The 18,709-nt window shown below is 51.8% G+C and overlaps 2 protein-coding genes across 2 annotated transcripts in view; both read left to right on the top strand.

The window, feature by feature from the left end:
* Positions 1 to 693: 693 nt before the first annotated feature.
* Positions 694 to 1,317, top strand: ASCL5 (achaete-scute family bHLH transcription factor 5). Its single transcript, XM_012806610.1, has one exon. It carries the CDS (start codon positions 694 to 696, stop codon positions 1,315 to 1,317), a length of 624 nt encoding a protein of 207 aa, XP_012662064.1.
* Positions 1,318 to 2,783: 1,466 nt separating this feature from the next.
* CACNA1S (calcium voltage-gated channel subunit alpha1 S) overlaps positions 2,784 to 18,709 on the top strand; it is a 68,601-nt gene continuing 52,675 nt past the window's right edge. The window contains 2 exon segments of the mRNA XM_012806611.1: positions 2,784 to 2,935; positions 5,035 to 5,140. Coding sequence (XP_012662065.1) covers positions 2,784 to 2,935; positions 5,035 to 5,140 — 258 coding nt within the window.

Raw genomic sequence — 18,709 nt, forward strand, 5'->3', positions numbered from 1 at the left:
ATATGGAAACCATAACATAAGGTAGTCAGGCAACCATTAAAGTGTGAACACAAGATTTTCATCCCAGATCTACACTTCTTCAGCAGCCACACTGTCTTATCTACCCAATGAAATGGACGATCCCGTTTGAGGGTGGGAGTGACACAAAGAAACCTATAATACAGGCCTTTCCTAATTGATATTTTCACTTTCCTCTTCTTTAGAAACGTTCCTCTGGACTCTGCTGAGCTGGAGCACTCCTAACAGCAGCCGTCAGTGTGGGCGCTGGGGACAGCCTGGGAATCCCAAAGACCACCAGGAATAAGGCTCAGTAGCTGCTCCCCACCTCGCCATGGAGCCTGGGGGTTAGTGCCCTGGAGCTGGGCTGCAGGAGGAGGCAGGGTGCGCAGGTCTGCTGGCCTGCTCATGGGTCCCGTGGAGGAGGGTGAGCGCCCTCGGAGTTTCGCTGCGCCACGGGCTGGATTTGAGAAGGTACTCGTCCGGCCTCTGCGAGGAGCCACACTTGTCCAGGGCTATGGTTCACGTTAGAGAGTCCTTGAAAGCCACCCTAAAAGGAGAAAGGAGGCCTTAGCAAGTCCTGGCCCTAGCAAGGCCCTGCTGGCGATGTGACTTGCCCCTGTAGTCAGGGACCGTGTAGACCCCAACAAGGGCCATTCGGTGAGGGTCACTCTGAGTCCAGCTCCACTGGGCGCCATGAACAATAACTTCTGCCGGACCCTGATGGAGCGGAGGCCCATGGGCCCTCCCAGCTGTATGCAGCTGGCCGTCGCGACCCCTCCCCGGCAGACGCCCCTGCCCCCGACCAAGCCACTGGGCAACATGCCCTTCCTCCTGTACCCTGGCCACCCGGAGCTGCCCTACTACGACGCCTACGCTGGGGTGTTCCCCTACGTGCCGTTTCCCGGCGCCTTCGGGGTCTACGACTACCCCTTCGAGCCCGCCTTCATTCAGAAGCGCAACGAGCGCGAGCGCCAGCGTGTCAAGTGCGTCAACGAGGGTTACGCGCGCCTCCGCGGCCACCTCCCCGGCGCCCTGGCGGAGAAGCGGCTCAGCAAGGTGGAAACGCTGCGCGCCGCCATCCGCTACATCAAGTACCTGCAGGAGCTGCTGAGCGCCGCCCCAGACGGCGCGCAGCCCCCAGCCGCCCGCGGCCTCCCCGGCGCCTTGCCCTTCCCCGCGCCTCCCGCCTCCCGACCCGACTGCCCCGGCCACAGCGACGGCGAGGCCCAGGCGCCCCCCACCCTGGTGCCCGAGTCGTCCGAGTCCTCCTGTTTCTCCTCCTCGCCTTTCTTTGAGTCGGAGGAATCCAGCCATTGATCAGGCCCGTGGCTGACCCCGGCTTGGGGGATCCAGGAGTGGGACCGGGAGCAACGTGGGGCTTCTTGGTCACCCGCGGTCCGGCGCAGGCTCCTAACACTGGAAGGTCTGCAGTGTTCCAGTGTGTGTGACACCCTCTTCCCTCCACCAGCTTGGGACAGAGGTTCAGGGCCGAGCATATGAGGGGCACGATAGTGACTGGAGGAGGTCAGTGGGCACAGAGAGTGACAGGGCCTGGGACAGCTGTGGGTGCACGCTTCGCCCCCTCCGGGCTGCAGCGGAACAGCCCCAGACGCTCCCTTTCCCTTTCAGGTGGCTCTGCCCTCCCTCGTTTTGGGGACAGTTTTGTCTCTGCTGGTCTCTCCCAGCTCTCCACGAGATGGCCTCAAATACTAGCGACTTCTTTAGGAGCTTCTTTAGGAGCTCGCTTGCCCCTCTTGGGAGGAACTCAGAGGACGGGATGGGAGGCCACACTCCTGCTTGTGCTCAGCCCGATGGAATGACATAGGAAGAGGCAGCGAGTTTAGGGCAGTAGGGTTTAGGAAGGGTACCCTGTGATACTGGCTGGTACTCTCTGGCTTCCTTGATGGAGGGTGATTACCCTCTCCCTCGTGCCTCCATGAGTCCTTCTTGTTTTTTCTGAAGTTGGGTAGGGACTGCGTTTTATTCCCCTCAGCTTGTAAGCCTGAGGTGAGGGGGAGGGGCAGGGAGGGTTGGGGTACACTGGCACTGTGGTTGCACCAAATAAAAGCATTGTTGAGTTTTTTCATTTGCACATCACTGTCCACCCTCATCCACCCTGGTGCCCCTTTCTCATTCTCACTCCCAGACCAGGTCACTTGCAGCCGGGATATGAGGTGCTATGTCAGAGGTGTGCGCAGTCAAGATTGCTCCCAGAGCCTTCCATCCTCATGGGGAGAGGGTTACTGTTCCCTTGACATTAGTGGGTGAGGGTGGGAGGAATCTTGGCCTGATCTAGCAGGTACTGAGGTAGGTGGGGGTGCTGTGAAGCTGAGCTTGGCTGTGTGAGGAAGCCAGTTGGAAGTTCAATATCACAGGGTACCCTTCCTAAACCCTACTGCCCTAACCTTGCAACCTTCTATCCTGTCTCCAACTGCCCCAGCCCCACCCTACGCCTGTGTGTAAGTTTCTCCTCCCACCCCTCCACACCCTCCTCAGGGGACAGATTGGGATGTCACTGGCTGGGGTGGATGGAATGACAGCTGCCTGGCCTTAGGAGCTTCGCTGGGCAGAAGGGAGCTGAGTGGAGGCTAATTTTACTCCCTGGGAGCAGTGAGAGTAATCATCCTGCCCCCACTCCCGCCCCTGCCCTGTCTGGCTCAGCAGGGCAGCCTTAGCCCAACAGGCTCAGCCGACCCAGTCCCCAGGGTGGGGGCACTGGGGACACAGGGAAGAGAGGACAGTGGGGTGGGGGAGCAGGAGAAAGCTAGGGTGCCAGGGAAGGCATGGAGCCGTCTTCACCCCAGGACGAGGGCCTGAGGAAGAAACAGTCCAAGAAGTCGGTTCCCGAAATCCTGCCAAGGCCACCCCGGGCCTTGTTCTGCCTGACCCTGCAGAACCCCCTGAGGAAGGCCTGCATCAGCATCGTGGAATGGAAGTATCCTTCAGGGCCCTGGTCAGCGTGTGTGATGTTGGGGAGGGATGCGGGGGTGGTCAGAGCACACACTTTGAGGGCCAGGATGGGGGACTTGAAAATGGGGTGAACTACAGAGTGGCAAGAGGAGTCTTTGGGATGGGGCCCTCAACTAAGGAGGAGAGGAGGAGGAGGAGGAGGAGAAGGAAGAGGAATTGATGGGGCTTCTTGGGGCCTAAGTGGACAACTGGAGTCTTGGGCAACAACCCGAGATGCCCACTGATCATCTGTGGAAGAGCTTTGTTTCATGGGGACTGTTCCCAAGGGTGCCCAAAATCCACACTATCATAGGTGTCACTTAGGTTTTTGAAGCAAAAATCTCATTTTGAAATACGGTGGGACAAGAAAAAAAAGAAGCAGTGGTGGCATCTTTGAGAAAATCCTTGCTTGCCTGGGGTTGAGGGTGACAGTAAAGGGAAGGTTTCCACAGGGGGTAAGTCTCAGTAGGGCACAGAGCTGGGGAGGAATAGGCCAGAGGGAAGATCCTGCCCTGAGCGGCCCCAGACAGACCCACTTGCCCTGGCTGTTTTAGCTGAGACAGACCACCGCGGGGACAAGGGTTTCCAATCCCTTGGTGTATTCGCATTAGCTCTGGGAAGAAGACTGATGAAAATATCTTAGTTATTTGGGGAAGGGAGGAAGGAGCTCCAGAAGGGAGGGGAGGCCTGTATCTAATGTGTTCTGAGGGTGAGGGTCAGGAATATTTGAAATATTCCTGAAAAGTTCCGGAAGCCTGGGCTCCCACCACCTGTTCCCTGGAAGGACCAGAGAAACTTGGGGCCAAATGGAGATGATTTGGGGTCAGGGTTTGTGTGGCTCCCCACAGCTGCTCTCAATCAGGCCACGTCAAGCCCTCCCTGGCCTCTCCCTTTCTGCCTCTCTCTGTCAGATCAGGTTTTACCCCTTGAGTTCTCCCTTCCTCCATCCTCTGTTCATCCAGGCCTTCTCCTACTAGGAGAAGGGGGCTCCTTGCCCCCGGGACCATCCTCTCTTCTCTAACACTGGAAGACACTGGAAAGGGAATGGGATTTTTTTTTTTTTTTTTGAAACAGAGTCTCACTATGTCACCCATGGTAGAATCCCATGGTGTCACAGCTCACAGCAACCTCAAACTCTTGGGCCTAAGCGATTCTCTTGCTTCAGCCTCCCAAGTAGCTGGGACTACAGGTGCCCCGCTGCAATGCCTGGCTATTTTTTTTATTACAGTTGTCATTGCTTCCTAGCTGGCCCTGGCCGGGTTCAAACCTGCCAGCTCTAGTATATGTAGCCTGCACCCTAACGACTAAGCTATGGGTGCCACCTGGGAATGGGATTTTTCAGTCAGGCCCATCTACATAGCCTGCCTGCCTGCACCACACACACACACACACACACACACACACACACACGGGCCTGTGCCCCCTCCCTGATTTGCTGAGCTCCTGCCATACTCACTTTGTAATGGATCAGCAGGTCAAGAAAGTCATGGGCTTGCAGCACCCTCTGGAAATGGCTATGGAGGGGTGGGTATGTCTGGGGAGGGGTGCGGGTGAGTTGCTCTGAGCAAGTGCACACCAGCATGTGTGCATAGTTCTGGACATTCAGGCTTCACCTTTCTGTTGTCCTTCATTCCCAGCCCTGCTCTGTGGGTACCTAGCCTTAACCTGTGTCACCCTCCAGTCTCCCTCTTTTTGGTGAGCCCCCCTGGGGCTTTTCCTGACTAGAATCTCAGGAAGTAGTGGCTATTTGAAAGTGGGCAAAGGGTGTGGGCAGGCACTTAGAGTAGAGGGGTGTCCAGACAACCTGGACTTTAAGAGCTGAGGAGATCTGAGCCAGGTACTAGGCCTTTGCAATCCCAAAGAGTCCTGGTTACCTTCTCCCAAGGAGAGGGACCAGATCTCCAGGTGAGAGCCTGGTCCTGTCTGTCCCCTGTGGGAGCATAGGGAACTAGCAGCCTGGGCAGAGTGCCAGGAGCCTGCCCATCAGCCTGGCATCAGAGTCCAGACTGACTCTCAGCACTTTCTTCCCCTTAACCCTGCAAATCCCACGCCTCAGTCGAAGGCTCTCCTTAACCCTGACACCAGACCCTTCGAGACAATCATCTTGCTCACTATCTTTGCCAACTGTGTGGCCCTGGCTGTGTACCTGCCCATGCCTGAAGATGACAACAACTCTCTCAACATTGGACTGGTAAGAGGCTGCAGACGCAGGCCCGGGGCAGGCCCTGCCTTTTAAGCACCTGCAGGGCTGGCTGAGTGGCACCACAGCCTTTCAGGGTAAACCCATATATTCCAGATTCTGTAGCATTATCAGCCAGCACTGAGCAAGTGCTTGGTGTGTCCAGGCACTGTGCTAAATAGCTTACAAAGGGAAACTCATCTAATCCTCACAACCCCACGAAGTAGTCCCACTTGACAGATGTGAAAATTGTAGCTTAGTAAGGTCAGCTGGTGAGCCACGGAGGTTGACTGCTAGTTCCCCTTCCCTGGATACCATCCAGAAGAAACTTGGGACCACTAGCTTGCCTTCGTGGAAGAGTTTGATAGAAGACTCCGAAGACAGAAAATGTTTAGAGCTCTGTAATACCACTTTCTCCTCAGCCTTCCACCAATAACACATGTGTAGACTCATAAAACGTCTGAGGTGGAAGGGATTTTCAAGAACTGGGTTGTCCTACTTCATCCCCACCTCACTTTGTCTTACAGATGACAAAATTGGGACCTAGGGAGATTAAGGGACTGACTTATCCAATAGCTAATTAATAATAAAAATGGTTAACATTTATTAAGCACTTATTAAGTGCCAGGCTCTGTGCTAAATACTTTACATTTTTATGTTAGTTAACCCCCATAACTACCACTGTGGGGTAAATAACATTAGACCAATTTAAAAGACAAGAAAACTGAGGCCCAGAGAGTTGAGGTATTTTGCTTAGGGTCACCCTACATCTAAGCCTTGTGGTGGGGCTTCCATCTTGATCTCTCTAACTTTAGAACCTGCTCTTACCCAGCCTGAGTTGCCAAGGTGGTGGTTGATAGTAGAAGGCCTTCTAGGGGAAGTCCTCTTAGAAACAGTGGCCTCAGGCACTTATTGCCAGGCTCCATAGTCAGGAAAATGGATATATTAAATTCAACAGAGCTTTTCTGGGCACTTAACTGCAAGGGTGGGAAGGGAGGAGGCCTTGCATGCATCCAGGGACTGAATGAGAGGTTATTTATCTCTGCCTCCCCTTTATGCTGGTTTCCATGGGGATCTATCTTGAGTTGGTGAGCAGCTAGGATTCTAAATGTGTGGTTGCTATGAATGGAAAAAACTCTGAGCTCCCGAATGTGGAGGGAGAGTGGGATTGAATGTGGGTAGGACCAATGCAACCTTTGCTGACAGGGAAGGCATTTCATGGAGCCTAGGCCTTCGAGGGCTTGGTTCTCTCTGTCTGAATGTAGGGAGGGCTCTGGGTCCACCCTACCCTTCAGGATTTTATATTTGGGGGTCTTGATTCCATTTGTGTTCCTTTAAAGCTGACTCCATTTGCAAGAAACTCTGCCTTCCTTGGAGGATATTAAACGACATCTTAGTGGTTACATCATCTTCCATCTTGAAAAAAAATGGCTGCCCTAAAAAAAAAAAAAAATGGCTGCCCTAAATTTTCCCCATGGTCCTGTGTGTTTTCCTTTAGTTTGTGAGCTGGAGTTGCAAAGCCTTGGGTGAAGTCTAGAGCTCACAGATATAGGATTATGAGTGTCCTGGATGAGGGAAACCTGACCAGAAACGTTTCCAAAGCAGTAAATGTCCCCGGGCATGTCAAAGCTTATGGGAAAGTGCTGTTCAGTAAGGGACCCTGTATTGGGAAGCCCAGAAAGAGTAGGTGATACCCAAGGTTACCCCCGCAGCTTCTATGTGAGGCTTCCTCACTCCTTCCTGTCAATATGTGCTCATCTCTATAAAACTCAGCACAAGAGATAGTATCTCTCTCCTACCCTAAGAGATACTTAGGGTAAATATCAGAGAAAGGTTGAGGACTTTCCAGTTTTCCAAAATAATCCAGGTTTTTTTTTTTATTGTTTAGGATTCATTGAAAGCACAAAGAATTAGTTACACTGATTGCATTTGTTAGATATATCCCTCTTATAATTATGTCCCACCCCAAAGGTGTGCCATACTCGTGAACCCCCATCCCTCTCCTTCCTCCCCTCTTCCCACTCCCTCATTACCCTATCCCATCCTGATCCACAGTTTTTAAGAAGAGAGGTCTAAGGACCAGTTCTGTTTTGTTTTGTTTAGAGACAGAGTCTCATTTTATCACCCACAGTAGAGTGCCGTGGCGTCACACAGCCCGTAGCAACCTCCAACTCCTGGGTCTAGGCGATTCTCCTGCCTCAGCCTCCCAAGTAGCTGGGACTACAGCTGCCCGCCACAATGCTTGGCCATTTTTTTGTTGCAGTTTGGCTGGGGCCAGGTTTGAACACACAACCCTTGGTATATGGGGCCGGTGCCCTACCCACTGAGCCACAGGTGCTGCCCCAGTTCTGTATTCTTTTATTTGAGACAGAGTCTCATTTTGTCACCCTGAGTAGAGTGCTGTGGTGTCACAGCTCACAGCAACTTCAAATGCTCAAGCAATTCTCTTGCCTCAGCCTCCCAAGCAGCTGCGACTACAGGCACTGAGTTACCAGTTCTGTATTAACTTTGTCATTCATATAATAAATATTTATTTAATACATATCATATCCCTGGCGCACAGTGGGGGTATAATTGTGAACCAAATAGATATAATTTCCATCTTCACAGAGCTTAATTAATTAAACCAATTAAACAGTAATTATAATTAAACCAATTAAAATAGTTGAAGTGGGAAATGTGCAAGATTTGGGGACATTCTACTAGCACAATGGAAGAGAACCTAAGGTAGACTTGGGGTCAGGGAGGCTTCCCAGGATGGGGTGATTAACCTGAGACCTGAGGATGAGGACAGGGCCAGCTCATGGGCATGTGACCTGTGCAATCCCACAGGCCAAAAGCTCAGAAGGGCTCTATGTTTGGGGTTTGATGCTCTGTGGTTGCAGTATTGAAATTTTCATTGATTTTACCTTTGAATTTATATTTTATAAGTGAAGTCCCTTGAGACAATGGCACGTGCACCAGGAGCTCAGAGACTTGACTCATAGGAGGTCCTGCCTTCTTTCCTCTCCCTACCTCAAAGGACAAGCTCTCAGCTTGATTCTTTGCCCCTTGGTGCCCTGGGCCACCTGGCAGGGGCCTGGGTGAAAAAGGAGGGAAGGTCAGAGTTGAGTTCATGGGCCCTTTGATGTCTCAGGAAACTGCATGGCTCCAGTTGTCCCCATCCTGGCTGATAGTGCCACAGTCCACTCACTGGGTGACCCTGCAAGGCTGAGCCTCAAGACCCACCCGCTCTGCGGGTCCTTAGACTCTCTCACAGGATGGAGGTCACAATACCCCTGAGTGCAGCCTGCCTACTGTGGGTTAGGGTGGGCTCTGTGTGGTGGGGTCCCTGGCTCCACTTCTATGCCTCTGCCCAGGCTACAGGATATCAGCTGTCCATGGTGAGGGTGGGGAAGTTGGCAGCAGGTGCCCAGGCTGGGGTGCACTTGCCCTGCACAGCTTCAGACAGGGGATGGAAACACTCCATAGCAGGTTGAGAAAGAGCCTGAAAGGGAAAGGCTTTGTACTTTGTACTTTGAGCGGTACTTATTTCCTACATTTAGTACATGGGGTCCCACACTTTGATTTGCGCTAGGCCCCTCAATAATGTAGCCAGGGGGTTGGGTGTGAGAGTGCTGTGAAGCGCCCAGCTGGGGGAGGGTTCCAGACAGGGGGAGCCAGGTGGGCAAAGGGCTAGAGGCAAAAGGCAGGTCATGTCGGGGGTTAGGAAAACCTCTCAGCCACCCTCAGCATGTGAGGGTGAAGTGGGGTGGGATGGGACGCAGGGAAAGGGTTATCCAGGTAGAAATGAGGGAGGCTGGGGCTGAGGCAGCAGCCACAGAGGATGGATGAGGTGGGCTGAGAGAGGTTTGGCAAATGGAATCAATGGTGACTGGCCATGGGGGTGCAGGTATAGGGGAAGGGACAATCAGGGGTAGCATGGCATGACACGATGTGTCAGAGGGCAGATGGTGGTGTCGCTTAGCAAGACAGCAGCATAGGGGAGGAGCGGGCAAGGAGGGAAGGAGGAATCTGGTGGTCTGACTTTAGACGTGTTGAGGTGCTGGTGACTGTGTCCATGGAGCAGGTTGGCAGGTCTGAATATTTTTGGATATAGTTTCCCTTGCTTGCATATGGGCCAGACTAGCTGGGGCAGGGTAGGAGATGGGGAAGGTCAGAGGGCAAGAAAGGATTCCTACACTTGCCTCATGTGCAAGCAGAGTGTGTGTGGGGGTGGGGGGTGGGGGTGGGTTGTTGACACCCTGAGTTGTGGGAGGGGCCCTGACACCTGTCTGTGGTAGGAGTTCCCCCAGGAGTGCCCCTGCAGGGCTCTCTCCTGCTCTCTTTGTCCTTCCTGCATATTCGCTGAGGGTAATGGGCCAGGAGCCTGGGATTTCCTAGGTCTGGGGACACCCCTCTGCCTCTGCCTGTTCTGTGTCAGTGGAGAAAGTCCTGAGTTCCCCATGAACAGAACAGGAAACAGACCCAGAGAGGGCAGGAGGCTCCAGGAATACACAGGTGGTCAGAGGGTGGCAAACAAAGGATCCTGGTCAGCTAGGTAACATCCTGGTAGAGGGGAAAATTGGCTCTGAAATCAGCCAGACTGGGGAAGGCTTATGACATGGTGGCTACGAAAATGGGCTGGAGCTGGAATCCATGTTTTCTTGTTCAGACCCATTCCTGTACTAGCTGTGTGATCTTGGACACAATTCACGTATTTATAAAATGAGGCTAACATTTTGTACTTGAGAGAAAAAAATTAGATGACTCCAGGCCATCTAAGTTGTAGCGCCTTATCTATCAACAGAAGGAACTTTAATTATGCAAGTCCCACAGTGCCTCAGGGTGTTTCCCCAGTCACTATGCCCAGGTCATAGACATCCCCAGATTGTTCTAGATTCAAAGGGTCTAACCCCTCAACATCTATGCCAAATAATTATTTCGGATTTGAAAAGTCCTCTTTGCCCTACCCACACCTGTCTCTGATTTCTCTTTAACCCTTCATCTTCTGTCCTTGAAACATCCAATTCATCTTAATGATTTTTCTGGTCACCCCACCCCATCCTCCAACAAATCATCACCATCGATAACAATAACAACTTCCAGTATTTGGTGAGTACTTGCTTTGCATCAGGCACTGTCCCAATGCTTTCACATATTATCACATTGAATGCTCCCAAGGCAGGTGCTATTATTGTGCCCATTGTACAGATGAGGTAACTGCAGCACAGAGAGGTTAAATCACTGCGGGTGCCCACTGTATAAGGGTACAGGCCTGCCCATGTAGCCTGGGGATAAGACAGGGTCATCTTTTCAGCCTTGGCTAGGCTGAGGGGACCCATGTGGGAAAGCAACAACAATGATCAGACTTACTAATCATTGCTACCTTATAGCATTTCATCCTCAAAGCAATTCTGTATCCAAGTATGATTTTCAAAAAGTGAAAAGTAACTGAGTAAAGCATAGAAAGAACACATATCAAAGAATAATTTAACTCATACAAGAGCAAGCAGGAGGTAAAGCTGGGTTAAAGAGAAGTGGAGGGACAAAAGTTATATGACATTGGAGAATGACGGACTAGGACTGCCAAGTCAGATACCAAGCAGGTTAATGATTCTACAAGGCAATGAAACTATAAGCACCAGGGTCATCTTTCTATCAGGAAGAAATCATTTGCATCTGTAGAAGACAGAGTAGAGTTTAACAAAGGTATATTCCCCTAGGTTAGTGGTTTTCATGGGAGTTTGGTCCCCCTGGGGACATTTGGCAATATCTGGAATTATGGATGGGTAGGGTGGTGGGGGTATGTGCTACTAACATCCAGAGGGGGAAGAAGAAATCCAGCCATACACAGGACAGCCCCCTCCCACCAACAAAGAATTGTCTGGATCAAAGTATCAGTAAAGCTGAGGTTGAGAAACCCTGGTCTGGATAATTAATAATCCTTGGCCAGGCCTGTTACAAAATACTCCAACATGAAAGTATAAGGACATGGCCCCCTCCCTTTGCCATATTTCCAAGTTATGGGTGATTTTATGATTTTTCTAAAGTAGACATTGCCTGCTGCCCATGAGGGGCAGGGCAGGGCAGGAAAAGCTCAGCAGGATTGCTGCCCAAGCAGCCCCTCCTTGGCTCCAGAGTGGCCACCCACTCCACCAGGCCCCTGTTACATTCCTGAGGTTCAGGTTGCCACAGAGTGTCCACCATAGGGCTGGAGCCTAAGCTTCTGGCAGCCAGAGCATTTGTCTTTTTATAGGGTCTGGAATGTGCCTGCCAACTCCTGTGGCCAGCAGCCCACTCCACCTTGCCATCTGGGGATGCTGGGGCCTCAGAAGGACCCCAGCTCTAGTCTTGCCCTTCAGAGATCCAGGACCCATAGAACCCAGGGCACTTCAAGCTCGTGCCACAGCACAGAGAACTGACAGTGTTCATCAGAGGTCTGTCAAAATGAAACGAAAGCCTGGATTTCAGTCCCAGCTGGGAGCCTGCAAGGACTCAGCTCCCCTGTCCAGGCCCTTAGCTTCCCCCAATCTATGACTTAGTGTTAAGGAGGGGGCCATGGACACTGAACAACAAAATCCTTAGACAATCCCTGGGCCCTTTGTCCAAGCTGTACAGTCTTCCAGGGGGGCCTGGGAAAGCACAGGCTCTCAAGTCAAACCAACCTGCCTCCAGTTTAGATCTCAGCTGACAGCTTCCTAAACCCTGAGAACCTCTGTTATCCCATCTGTGAACAAAGAACCACAATGTCTGCCCTTTAGGGCTTATTATATTGATGAGTACGATGATCTTATACCTGACTTGCAACCTGGAGTTGCCTAATAAATATTCATTCTTTTCCTTCTCTGCCCACTCAACAGTAACAGCCCCAAACCAAAGTCACGCTGAGTCCCAGGAACAAGAACAGACCTGGGACAGGTTGAGGGCAAGATCTAATTTCCCAAGCATGCCATTTTTCTCCCTCTCCTGTGTGGCATGGTGGTTGAGACCACAGAGTCTAGATCAAACTGTCTGGACACATACTACACACTATGGCTCTGCCAGTTGGTAGCTGTGTGATTTGGAGAAATTACTCAACCCCTCTGTGCTTCTGTTTCCTCATCTGTAGAATGAGGGTAAGGGTACATACCTTGCAGGGTTTCATTGAGGATTAAATGTGTGTATGTGGCTAGAATAGGGCCTGGCACATCAGTGGGTGCTGAGCTACTCTCATCATCGCTACCCGAGATGCTGCTGGTCTCCCACTCTCTCCTCACCACCTTCCCCCAATCACACAGTCACCTCCTGGGACTCTCAGCCCTGTCATCTCTGTGTCTAGACAGCCCTGTCATGTCTGAAGGAGCCTGGTTCTCCTGTAAGGGAGAGGCCCTTGGGGAAAGGAAGAGGGGAATGCTGGCTCCATCAGGGAGAAAGGAGGGCAAGAGAGACCCACTCTGATCACGCCTATGTGGGTGAGGGTTCATCAGGCTAAACATAGCCACTTCCCTCACTCCCCATTGGGTCATTTTCCAAACATGGAGGCTGAAGTGGTTGTGGAAATGGCTAGGGCCTTGGATACCCCATGGATGGTGTGGCCATAGCAACCAGCATGTCAGGTTGGCTTAGCAGAAACTCTGTGGACTCAGCTAGAGCAGGTGGGGGCCCTCATAGCCTCTGCAGTTCACTGTCCCTCTGAGTCTCACTTTCCTGTGAAGTAGGAAAAGTAACATGGCAAGACTAAACCTCTGCCCACCACTGAGGTGCGCAAGAAATGTCTGATTTTTCTCCTACCAACCGACGTCATTTGAATTCCGAATCCAGATCCCTGTGCGATGACAAGAATGCAACTGCAGTTATTCCTGGTGCTTCTGATTATTCCACTTGCCCTGGGGATGTGCCCAGGTCTCAGGCAGTTCTCAGGTGACAAGGGTCATAGGTCTTTTGCACCCTCATTAAGTAGGGATCCTTGATGAGGCTAGACCCTGATTTCTTGGGGGGTCCCAGTGCCTGCTCCCAGACCCCACCACCTCCTCAAGCTCCACCCTTGAGACTGCCCAAACCTAGGGTGAATCTCAGGCCTTGGAAATCAAAAGCCAAGGGCCCTTCCATGAGCCTTGCCTGAGGCAAGGAGGTCCTTTAAGTTCTGCTTAAGGGAGCCAAAAATTGGAGGAATCTGGAAGGAAACAGTCATTGACATTGTAACAGTATCTTCTGACAGTAGTGCCTATGCTGTCTGCCCAACTTGCTGGGAGACCCCCACACGGGGCCCCTGCCTCACCTTAGCCTGAGCTCCCTACAGGCAAATCCACTTTGCCTCCTTGAAGCACACCTGCCTTAAAGAGTTAACAGCAAGTATCAGTCAGATGGGTCCCTGCACCACCAGGATTTGTGTCTGAGCAGGTCACCCTGCCTTGACACTAAGGAAGTAGATGCTGAGGTCCAGGGGTTGGGCAGCCATGAGGTGGCAGGGCAGGTGGCAGGGCCCCTTCCCAGGGAAACTTCCAACTATAGCCACTCTGCCACCTCTGCTAGTCCCTCCCCAGACCAGCCTGGTAAGGCTCTTACGGTGAGCTCTATAGATCCCAGAGCCCTCCAAGGGGAACACAGGTGGCCAGGAGACTGGAGTCCTGACAGGACCACTTGTCAGTGCTTGAGGCAGGAATGCACTCAGCTGCCTCTGTGGGCCAAGACAGGGAGCCTGGTGCTGGGTAGGGCTCTTTGGAGGGGAGCCCAGCTGGCCCCCAGCATCTCCCCAGAAGGCCCAATGCCTGCCAGGGTGGGAGGGGCAGTCAGGTCCAGCTGATCCTTGGAGATGAAGACTCAGCCTGAAAATAGAAGCAGCAGGAGGATGAGGGAATGCACTGACCCAGCCTTGCATTTTTCAGCCCAGGACTTTGGGAGTGCCTGACTCCAATGCCCCTGTGAGCAGGTACAGGGCCTGTGGGTGCAGATCACACACCAGACCTACCTCCAGCCAACCATAGCCCCAATTAAAGCTCTGTCTATGGAGGGATAAGCATTTCCTTGCAGGGGACATTCGGTAATAAAGGCCCTAACTGAGAGAGAGCCTTTATTAAGTCACAAATTCTGGCAGGCTCAGGGTCCTCCTCCAGGCTCAGGCAGTCGGGGAGTCAGGGGCCATCTCCCCTGCTCTAGCATCAGGGCCTGAGGCCTGGTGTCTCTTCTTGGGAATGGAGATCCCAAGGCCACATTTGCCTTGGAATCATGCGGGAGATCACAACTTTCCATTATTCATTCAGTCAACAAACATTTCCTGAGTACTGACAATGTGCCAGGCAGTATGATGTGCTCTAGAGCAGACCTCAGGGGATCTGTGGAGAAAGACCAGTTTGTTGTTTTTAATTTCCTTTCTTTCCTGAACTGATATGTGGTCCTGCTATGTGGGACCATTTCACAACTGGTGCCTTGTGGGACTTGCCATGTGACTTTAACAAACCCGGATTTGTGTATAGTCTACCCACGTACTTGGAAGTGACTGCAAATGGCTATAAAATTTTCCAAATGCTTACTTGCTGCCTGTGCTTACCTTGTCTCAGTGCCAACAGCAGAAGGGGACCACCTGCACCTGGAGTGGTGGTGCCCTAGGACATGGATTCATTCATTCAATTACACATGCTGATGTAGCAGGCACTGTTCCAGATGCAGGTGACATAGGAGTGAACAGAACAAAGTCCCTGTTGTCACAGACCTTATGTTCAGAGCAGGAGAGGCAGCTAAAATAAATAAATAGGTAAATAAATAAATAGCACATCAAGTCTTGCCAACTGCTAAGGAGAAAAACAAAGCAGGGCAAGAAGATGGATGGTGGAGGAGGGGACAGGAAGGTCTCAGCAATAAGGTGACATTCAAGTTGGGATCCAAAAGAAAGAAGACAGTGAGTCATGTGGCAATCTGGGAAGAGGATTCCAGGCAAAGAGAGCATCAGGGCAAAAGCTGTGAGCCCAAAAACTTTCCGCTGGGTGTGAGGGAAACATATACCCCATGGGAAGGGCCTCAGGACCACTAGGAGGGGATTTAAGCCACAAAACCTCCCCTCACTTGCCAACAGTGACCTGAGAAGCCTTCTTTGGAGACTCACCCTAGTCCCCATCCCCAAATGCTATTACCAATGGGGAGTGTCACCTCTCTCCTATTCTCAGGGCAGAGAAACCATGAAGAATCCCCACCGTTAGGGACACATGTGAGACTGCACATGTGGTCTCAAGGGAGCAGGGTGTGGCAGAGGCAGTAAAGAGCAGTTATAGAGGACTGTGGGGACACACAGGGCTGACTCGGCCTATGGACAGGCAATCAGGCAAAGGGGTCAGCAGGGAGCAGAGGCACAGACAGTAGGGCAGCCGGAGAGCTCATGACCTGAAAGTCATTCCACATGACTGGTGACATGGCCAGCAGGCCAGAGGGAGGCCAGAGAAATCATAAGGGGGGCCACATCTTCTAGGCCATGGAAAGCATTTGGATTTTATCTGGGAGCAGTATGGAGCCATCATAGACTAAAGGGCAAGGAAGGGGCCGGATCTGTATGGAGAAGAACCTGGGGGAGGAGGCACAGATGGCGACAGATCACTGCAGATCAAACAAGGGCAGAGGGAGTGCCAAGGGACAGGCAGAGATGGATTCAGAGATGTTAGGGTGGAAAGGCCTGGACCTGAGCATGGGGAGGACTGGAAAGACTCCCGGGGTTTCTGGCATAGGCCACTAGCTAGGAAAGGGATGGCTGAGGAAGAGCAGATTCACTGGGAAGAGGAGTTCAGTTTCCCACTTGTTGAGTCTAAGGCAGGACACTCTAAGGCAGGACAGAGCAAAGCCCTGGTGAGCTGTGAAAATGAATAGAACACAACAGAAACCAGCAGGACATGGTGTGAGCAGGAAACAGACCTTCCCCGAGGCCCAGGTGTCTAATAAGAGTAGCTGTGATTTATCGAGCATTTGGTAAGCGCCAGGCAGTGGTAGACACTTACAAAGTGCCATTTAATTTACTCTTCAATGTAGTTATGGTTATCTCAGTGGTACAGATAAGAAAACTGAGGTTCACAGCGGCTTAGAAACTTGCCCAAAGCCGTGCTGGTGAGACCCATTATGCTATACAGCTACTCCCACCTGGTGAGGGCAGGCTCCTGAGGGATGCTGAAGGAAATTGTGATGTTTTAGGGAAGATCGGTGGCTTTGATCTTGGAGACACAGCAGGCCTTGCTCAAGGCACTCAAGTCCAGAGGTTAATAAATATCTGTGGCATGCCTACCCTTCATTCCTCTATGAGGGACGGAGCTCAGGCTGGAGGCTGATCTCGTGCGGCACTGATGACACTGCTCCTGTGGCACAAGAATGGGCATATCAGGGGTGGTGCCTGCAGCTCAAGTGGTGGGGTGCCGGCCCCATGTACCGGGAGTGGTGGGTTCAAGCCCAGCCCCGGCCAAAACTGCAAACACAAACAAACAAAAAAAGAATGGGCATATCCCTCTTCCATGTGCCCACCCGGGTCCTGTGGTAGTGGGCTGTAATTCCAGGCACTGCAGGGGGATGCAGGGAGTGGGAAGGGGAGAGCTGGGCATTGGAAATGACAGGCTGTGGGACCTGAGTGACCCCATGTGAGGCCCACAGCCCCCAACAAGTTCTCTATGAGCCAGGCGGCCGTGGGACAGGCAGTGGCAGGTGCGGACTGCTCTCTGGTGTACATGGCTGGCTGCCCGGCCTGTGAGTGCTTTATCTATTTTGGGTCCTGTTTTTCCTCCTCTCAACCCCACTTTTCCTGCCTGTCCCCTAGGGTTGCAGCAACCTTCAAATTTAAATGCTGACTTAACTTCCCTCTCCTCCCTATTCCTTTCCCTTGATGGTGTGCTTGGCCATTGGTGACCCATGGTGTGCTTCCCAGGAAGCCTGTTCTGCCCAGGAGGGGAGACCACCCACCCAACTGCCTGCACCCTACTTCCCTCAGCACGACCTCCCTCTGCAGGAACTGTGGGTTGACCCCCGATTCCCACCCAGTGCAATGACAAGGCTTTGCTAAAATTTTAATCCTCATTTTACCATTTTCTGAAAGAAGGAGAATACTTCGGGATTGCAAATTAATAGGAGGAATAGGGATGAGATTAGGGAAAGCAAGGCTAGTCCAGTATCCTCAGTTTTCTCCTCTAAGATGGATGGGGAGATTATGCTTTCAGGAAAGTTCTCCAAAGGAAAAGTTTGGCGATTTCTGGATCCCTGCTCATATTACTGAGCCATTTGGAAACCTCTCTCCTGCCTTCCATACCTACACACTTAGAAGTAAAAATATTTCACAAACTTTCTTTCAAATCGTTAATGTGGTGTCCAGTTCCATACTGTAAATACATACAGTGGAGGTGAGTTACTCCTCCATAAGCAGTGGTTCTCAACCTTCCTAATGCCGCAATGTATTTTCATTGTTAAAAAGGGGTCGCAACCCACAGGTTGAGAAACATTGCTCCATAGGGTGCTTCTGGGGAGAGGCCCTGGTTGTAGGAGATGCTTTCGGGGGGTGGGTGCTAGTGACTAATGATGACTGGAGGGCTGGATTGTGGGGCCCCCTTGTTATGGGGGCATCGGTCAAGATACACACTCACATACACAAATCCCTCTTGGATTCATGCACTACTGGATCAGCACCCCCAGGCAGCAGGCTGGGTCAGCACCACTTTGAGAAACTGTACTTGTTTGGGGAGGCCCAGGGGTGCCAAAACTCTTGGAAGCCACCAAGGCAGGGTTTGGATGGCTGCAAGGAGAGCAGTTTCAGCCTGGAGTCCTGACAGAAGGCACCTGCTTTGGCAGTTAGAAATAGCTCTTGCCTGGGCCCAGAGGAGGGGGAAGTATGACAGGGCGAAGGATAGGATAACCCAGAGTATCAGGCTCCAGGGAAGGGCTTGAAGGAGTCAGCAAGGCCTTCTACAGGGTGGGAATGAGCTTCAGGCTCCCTCCAGTGTACCCACATTCTACCCACTCTATGTAGTAACACTCATCCCCTTCACGTGGCTGTCCACAGGCCACTGATGGGGGGCAGGTAGTATGGGCAGAGGGCAGGGAGGGAGGGTTACAGGAAAATGAATTAAAAAGCAGACCTGACCAGAAGGGAAGGCCCTGGAGTTCTAAGAAACCCACCCCACCTCCTACCTCTCAGTCCCCTGGATGATGGGAGAAGAAAGATACCCAAACTGGAATAAACTAGGGGCCTTCATTTGGGCCATTCATTAATTATCCAATTCTAGGCCCTGGAAGTAGAATGGTAAAGATTAGAAAATGGATGAAAATCCCACACTTCCTAGAGTTTATATTCCAGTGGGGAAGATAGATAATGAACAAGATAAGAATATACATATATATGCATATATAGTGTATAATTTTTAAGCTAAGGATAAGTGTTAATAAGACACAAATACTAGCAGTGGCTCAAGTTGCACTTGGTGGCCAGGGGAAGTCTCAGGTGGCTTTTCAGTAAAGACCTGTAGAAAGTCAGAGAGCTGGCTCGGCGCCTGTGGCTCAAGTGGCTAAGGTGCCAGCCACATACACCTAAGGTGACAGGTTTGAATCCAGCCTGGGCCTGCCAAACAACAATGATGGCTGCAACCAAAAACAGCTGGGTGTTGTGGC

The sequence above is a fragment of the Otolemur garnettii genome, unplaced genomic scaffold (genome assembly GCF_000181295.1).
Source record: "Otolemur garnettii isolate 467f Iridium unplaced genomic scaffold, OtoGar3 scaffold00055, whole genome shotgun sequence".
In the NCBI taxonomy this organism is placed as follows: Eukaryota; Metazoa; Chordata; class Mammalia; order Primates; family Galagidae; genus Otolemur; species Otolemur garnettii.

Bases quoted from the DNA above. Each gene is read 5' to 3' on its own strand.
- ASCL5 (XM_012806610.1), top strand. From the start codon at position 694: ATGAACAATAACTTCTGCCGGACCCTGATGGAGCGGAGGCCCATGGGC.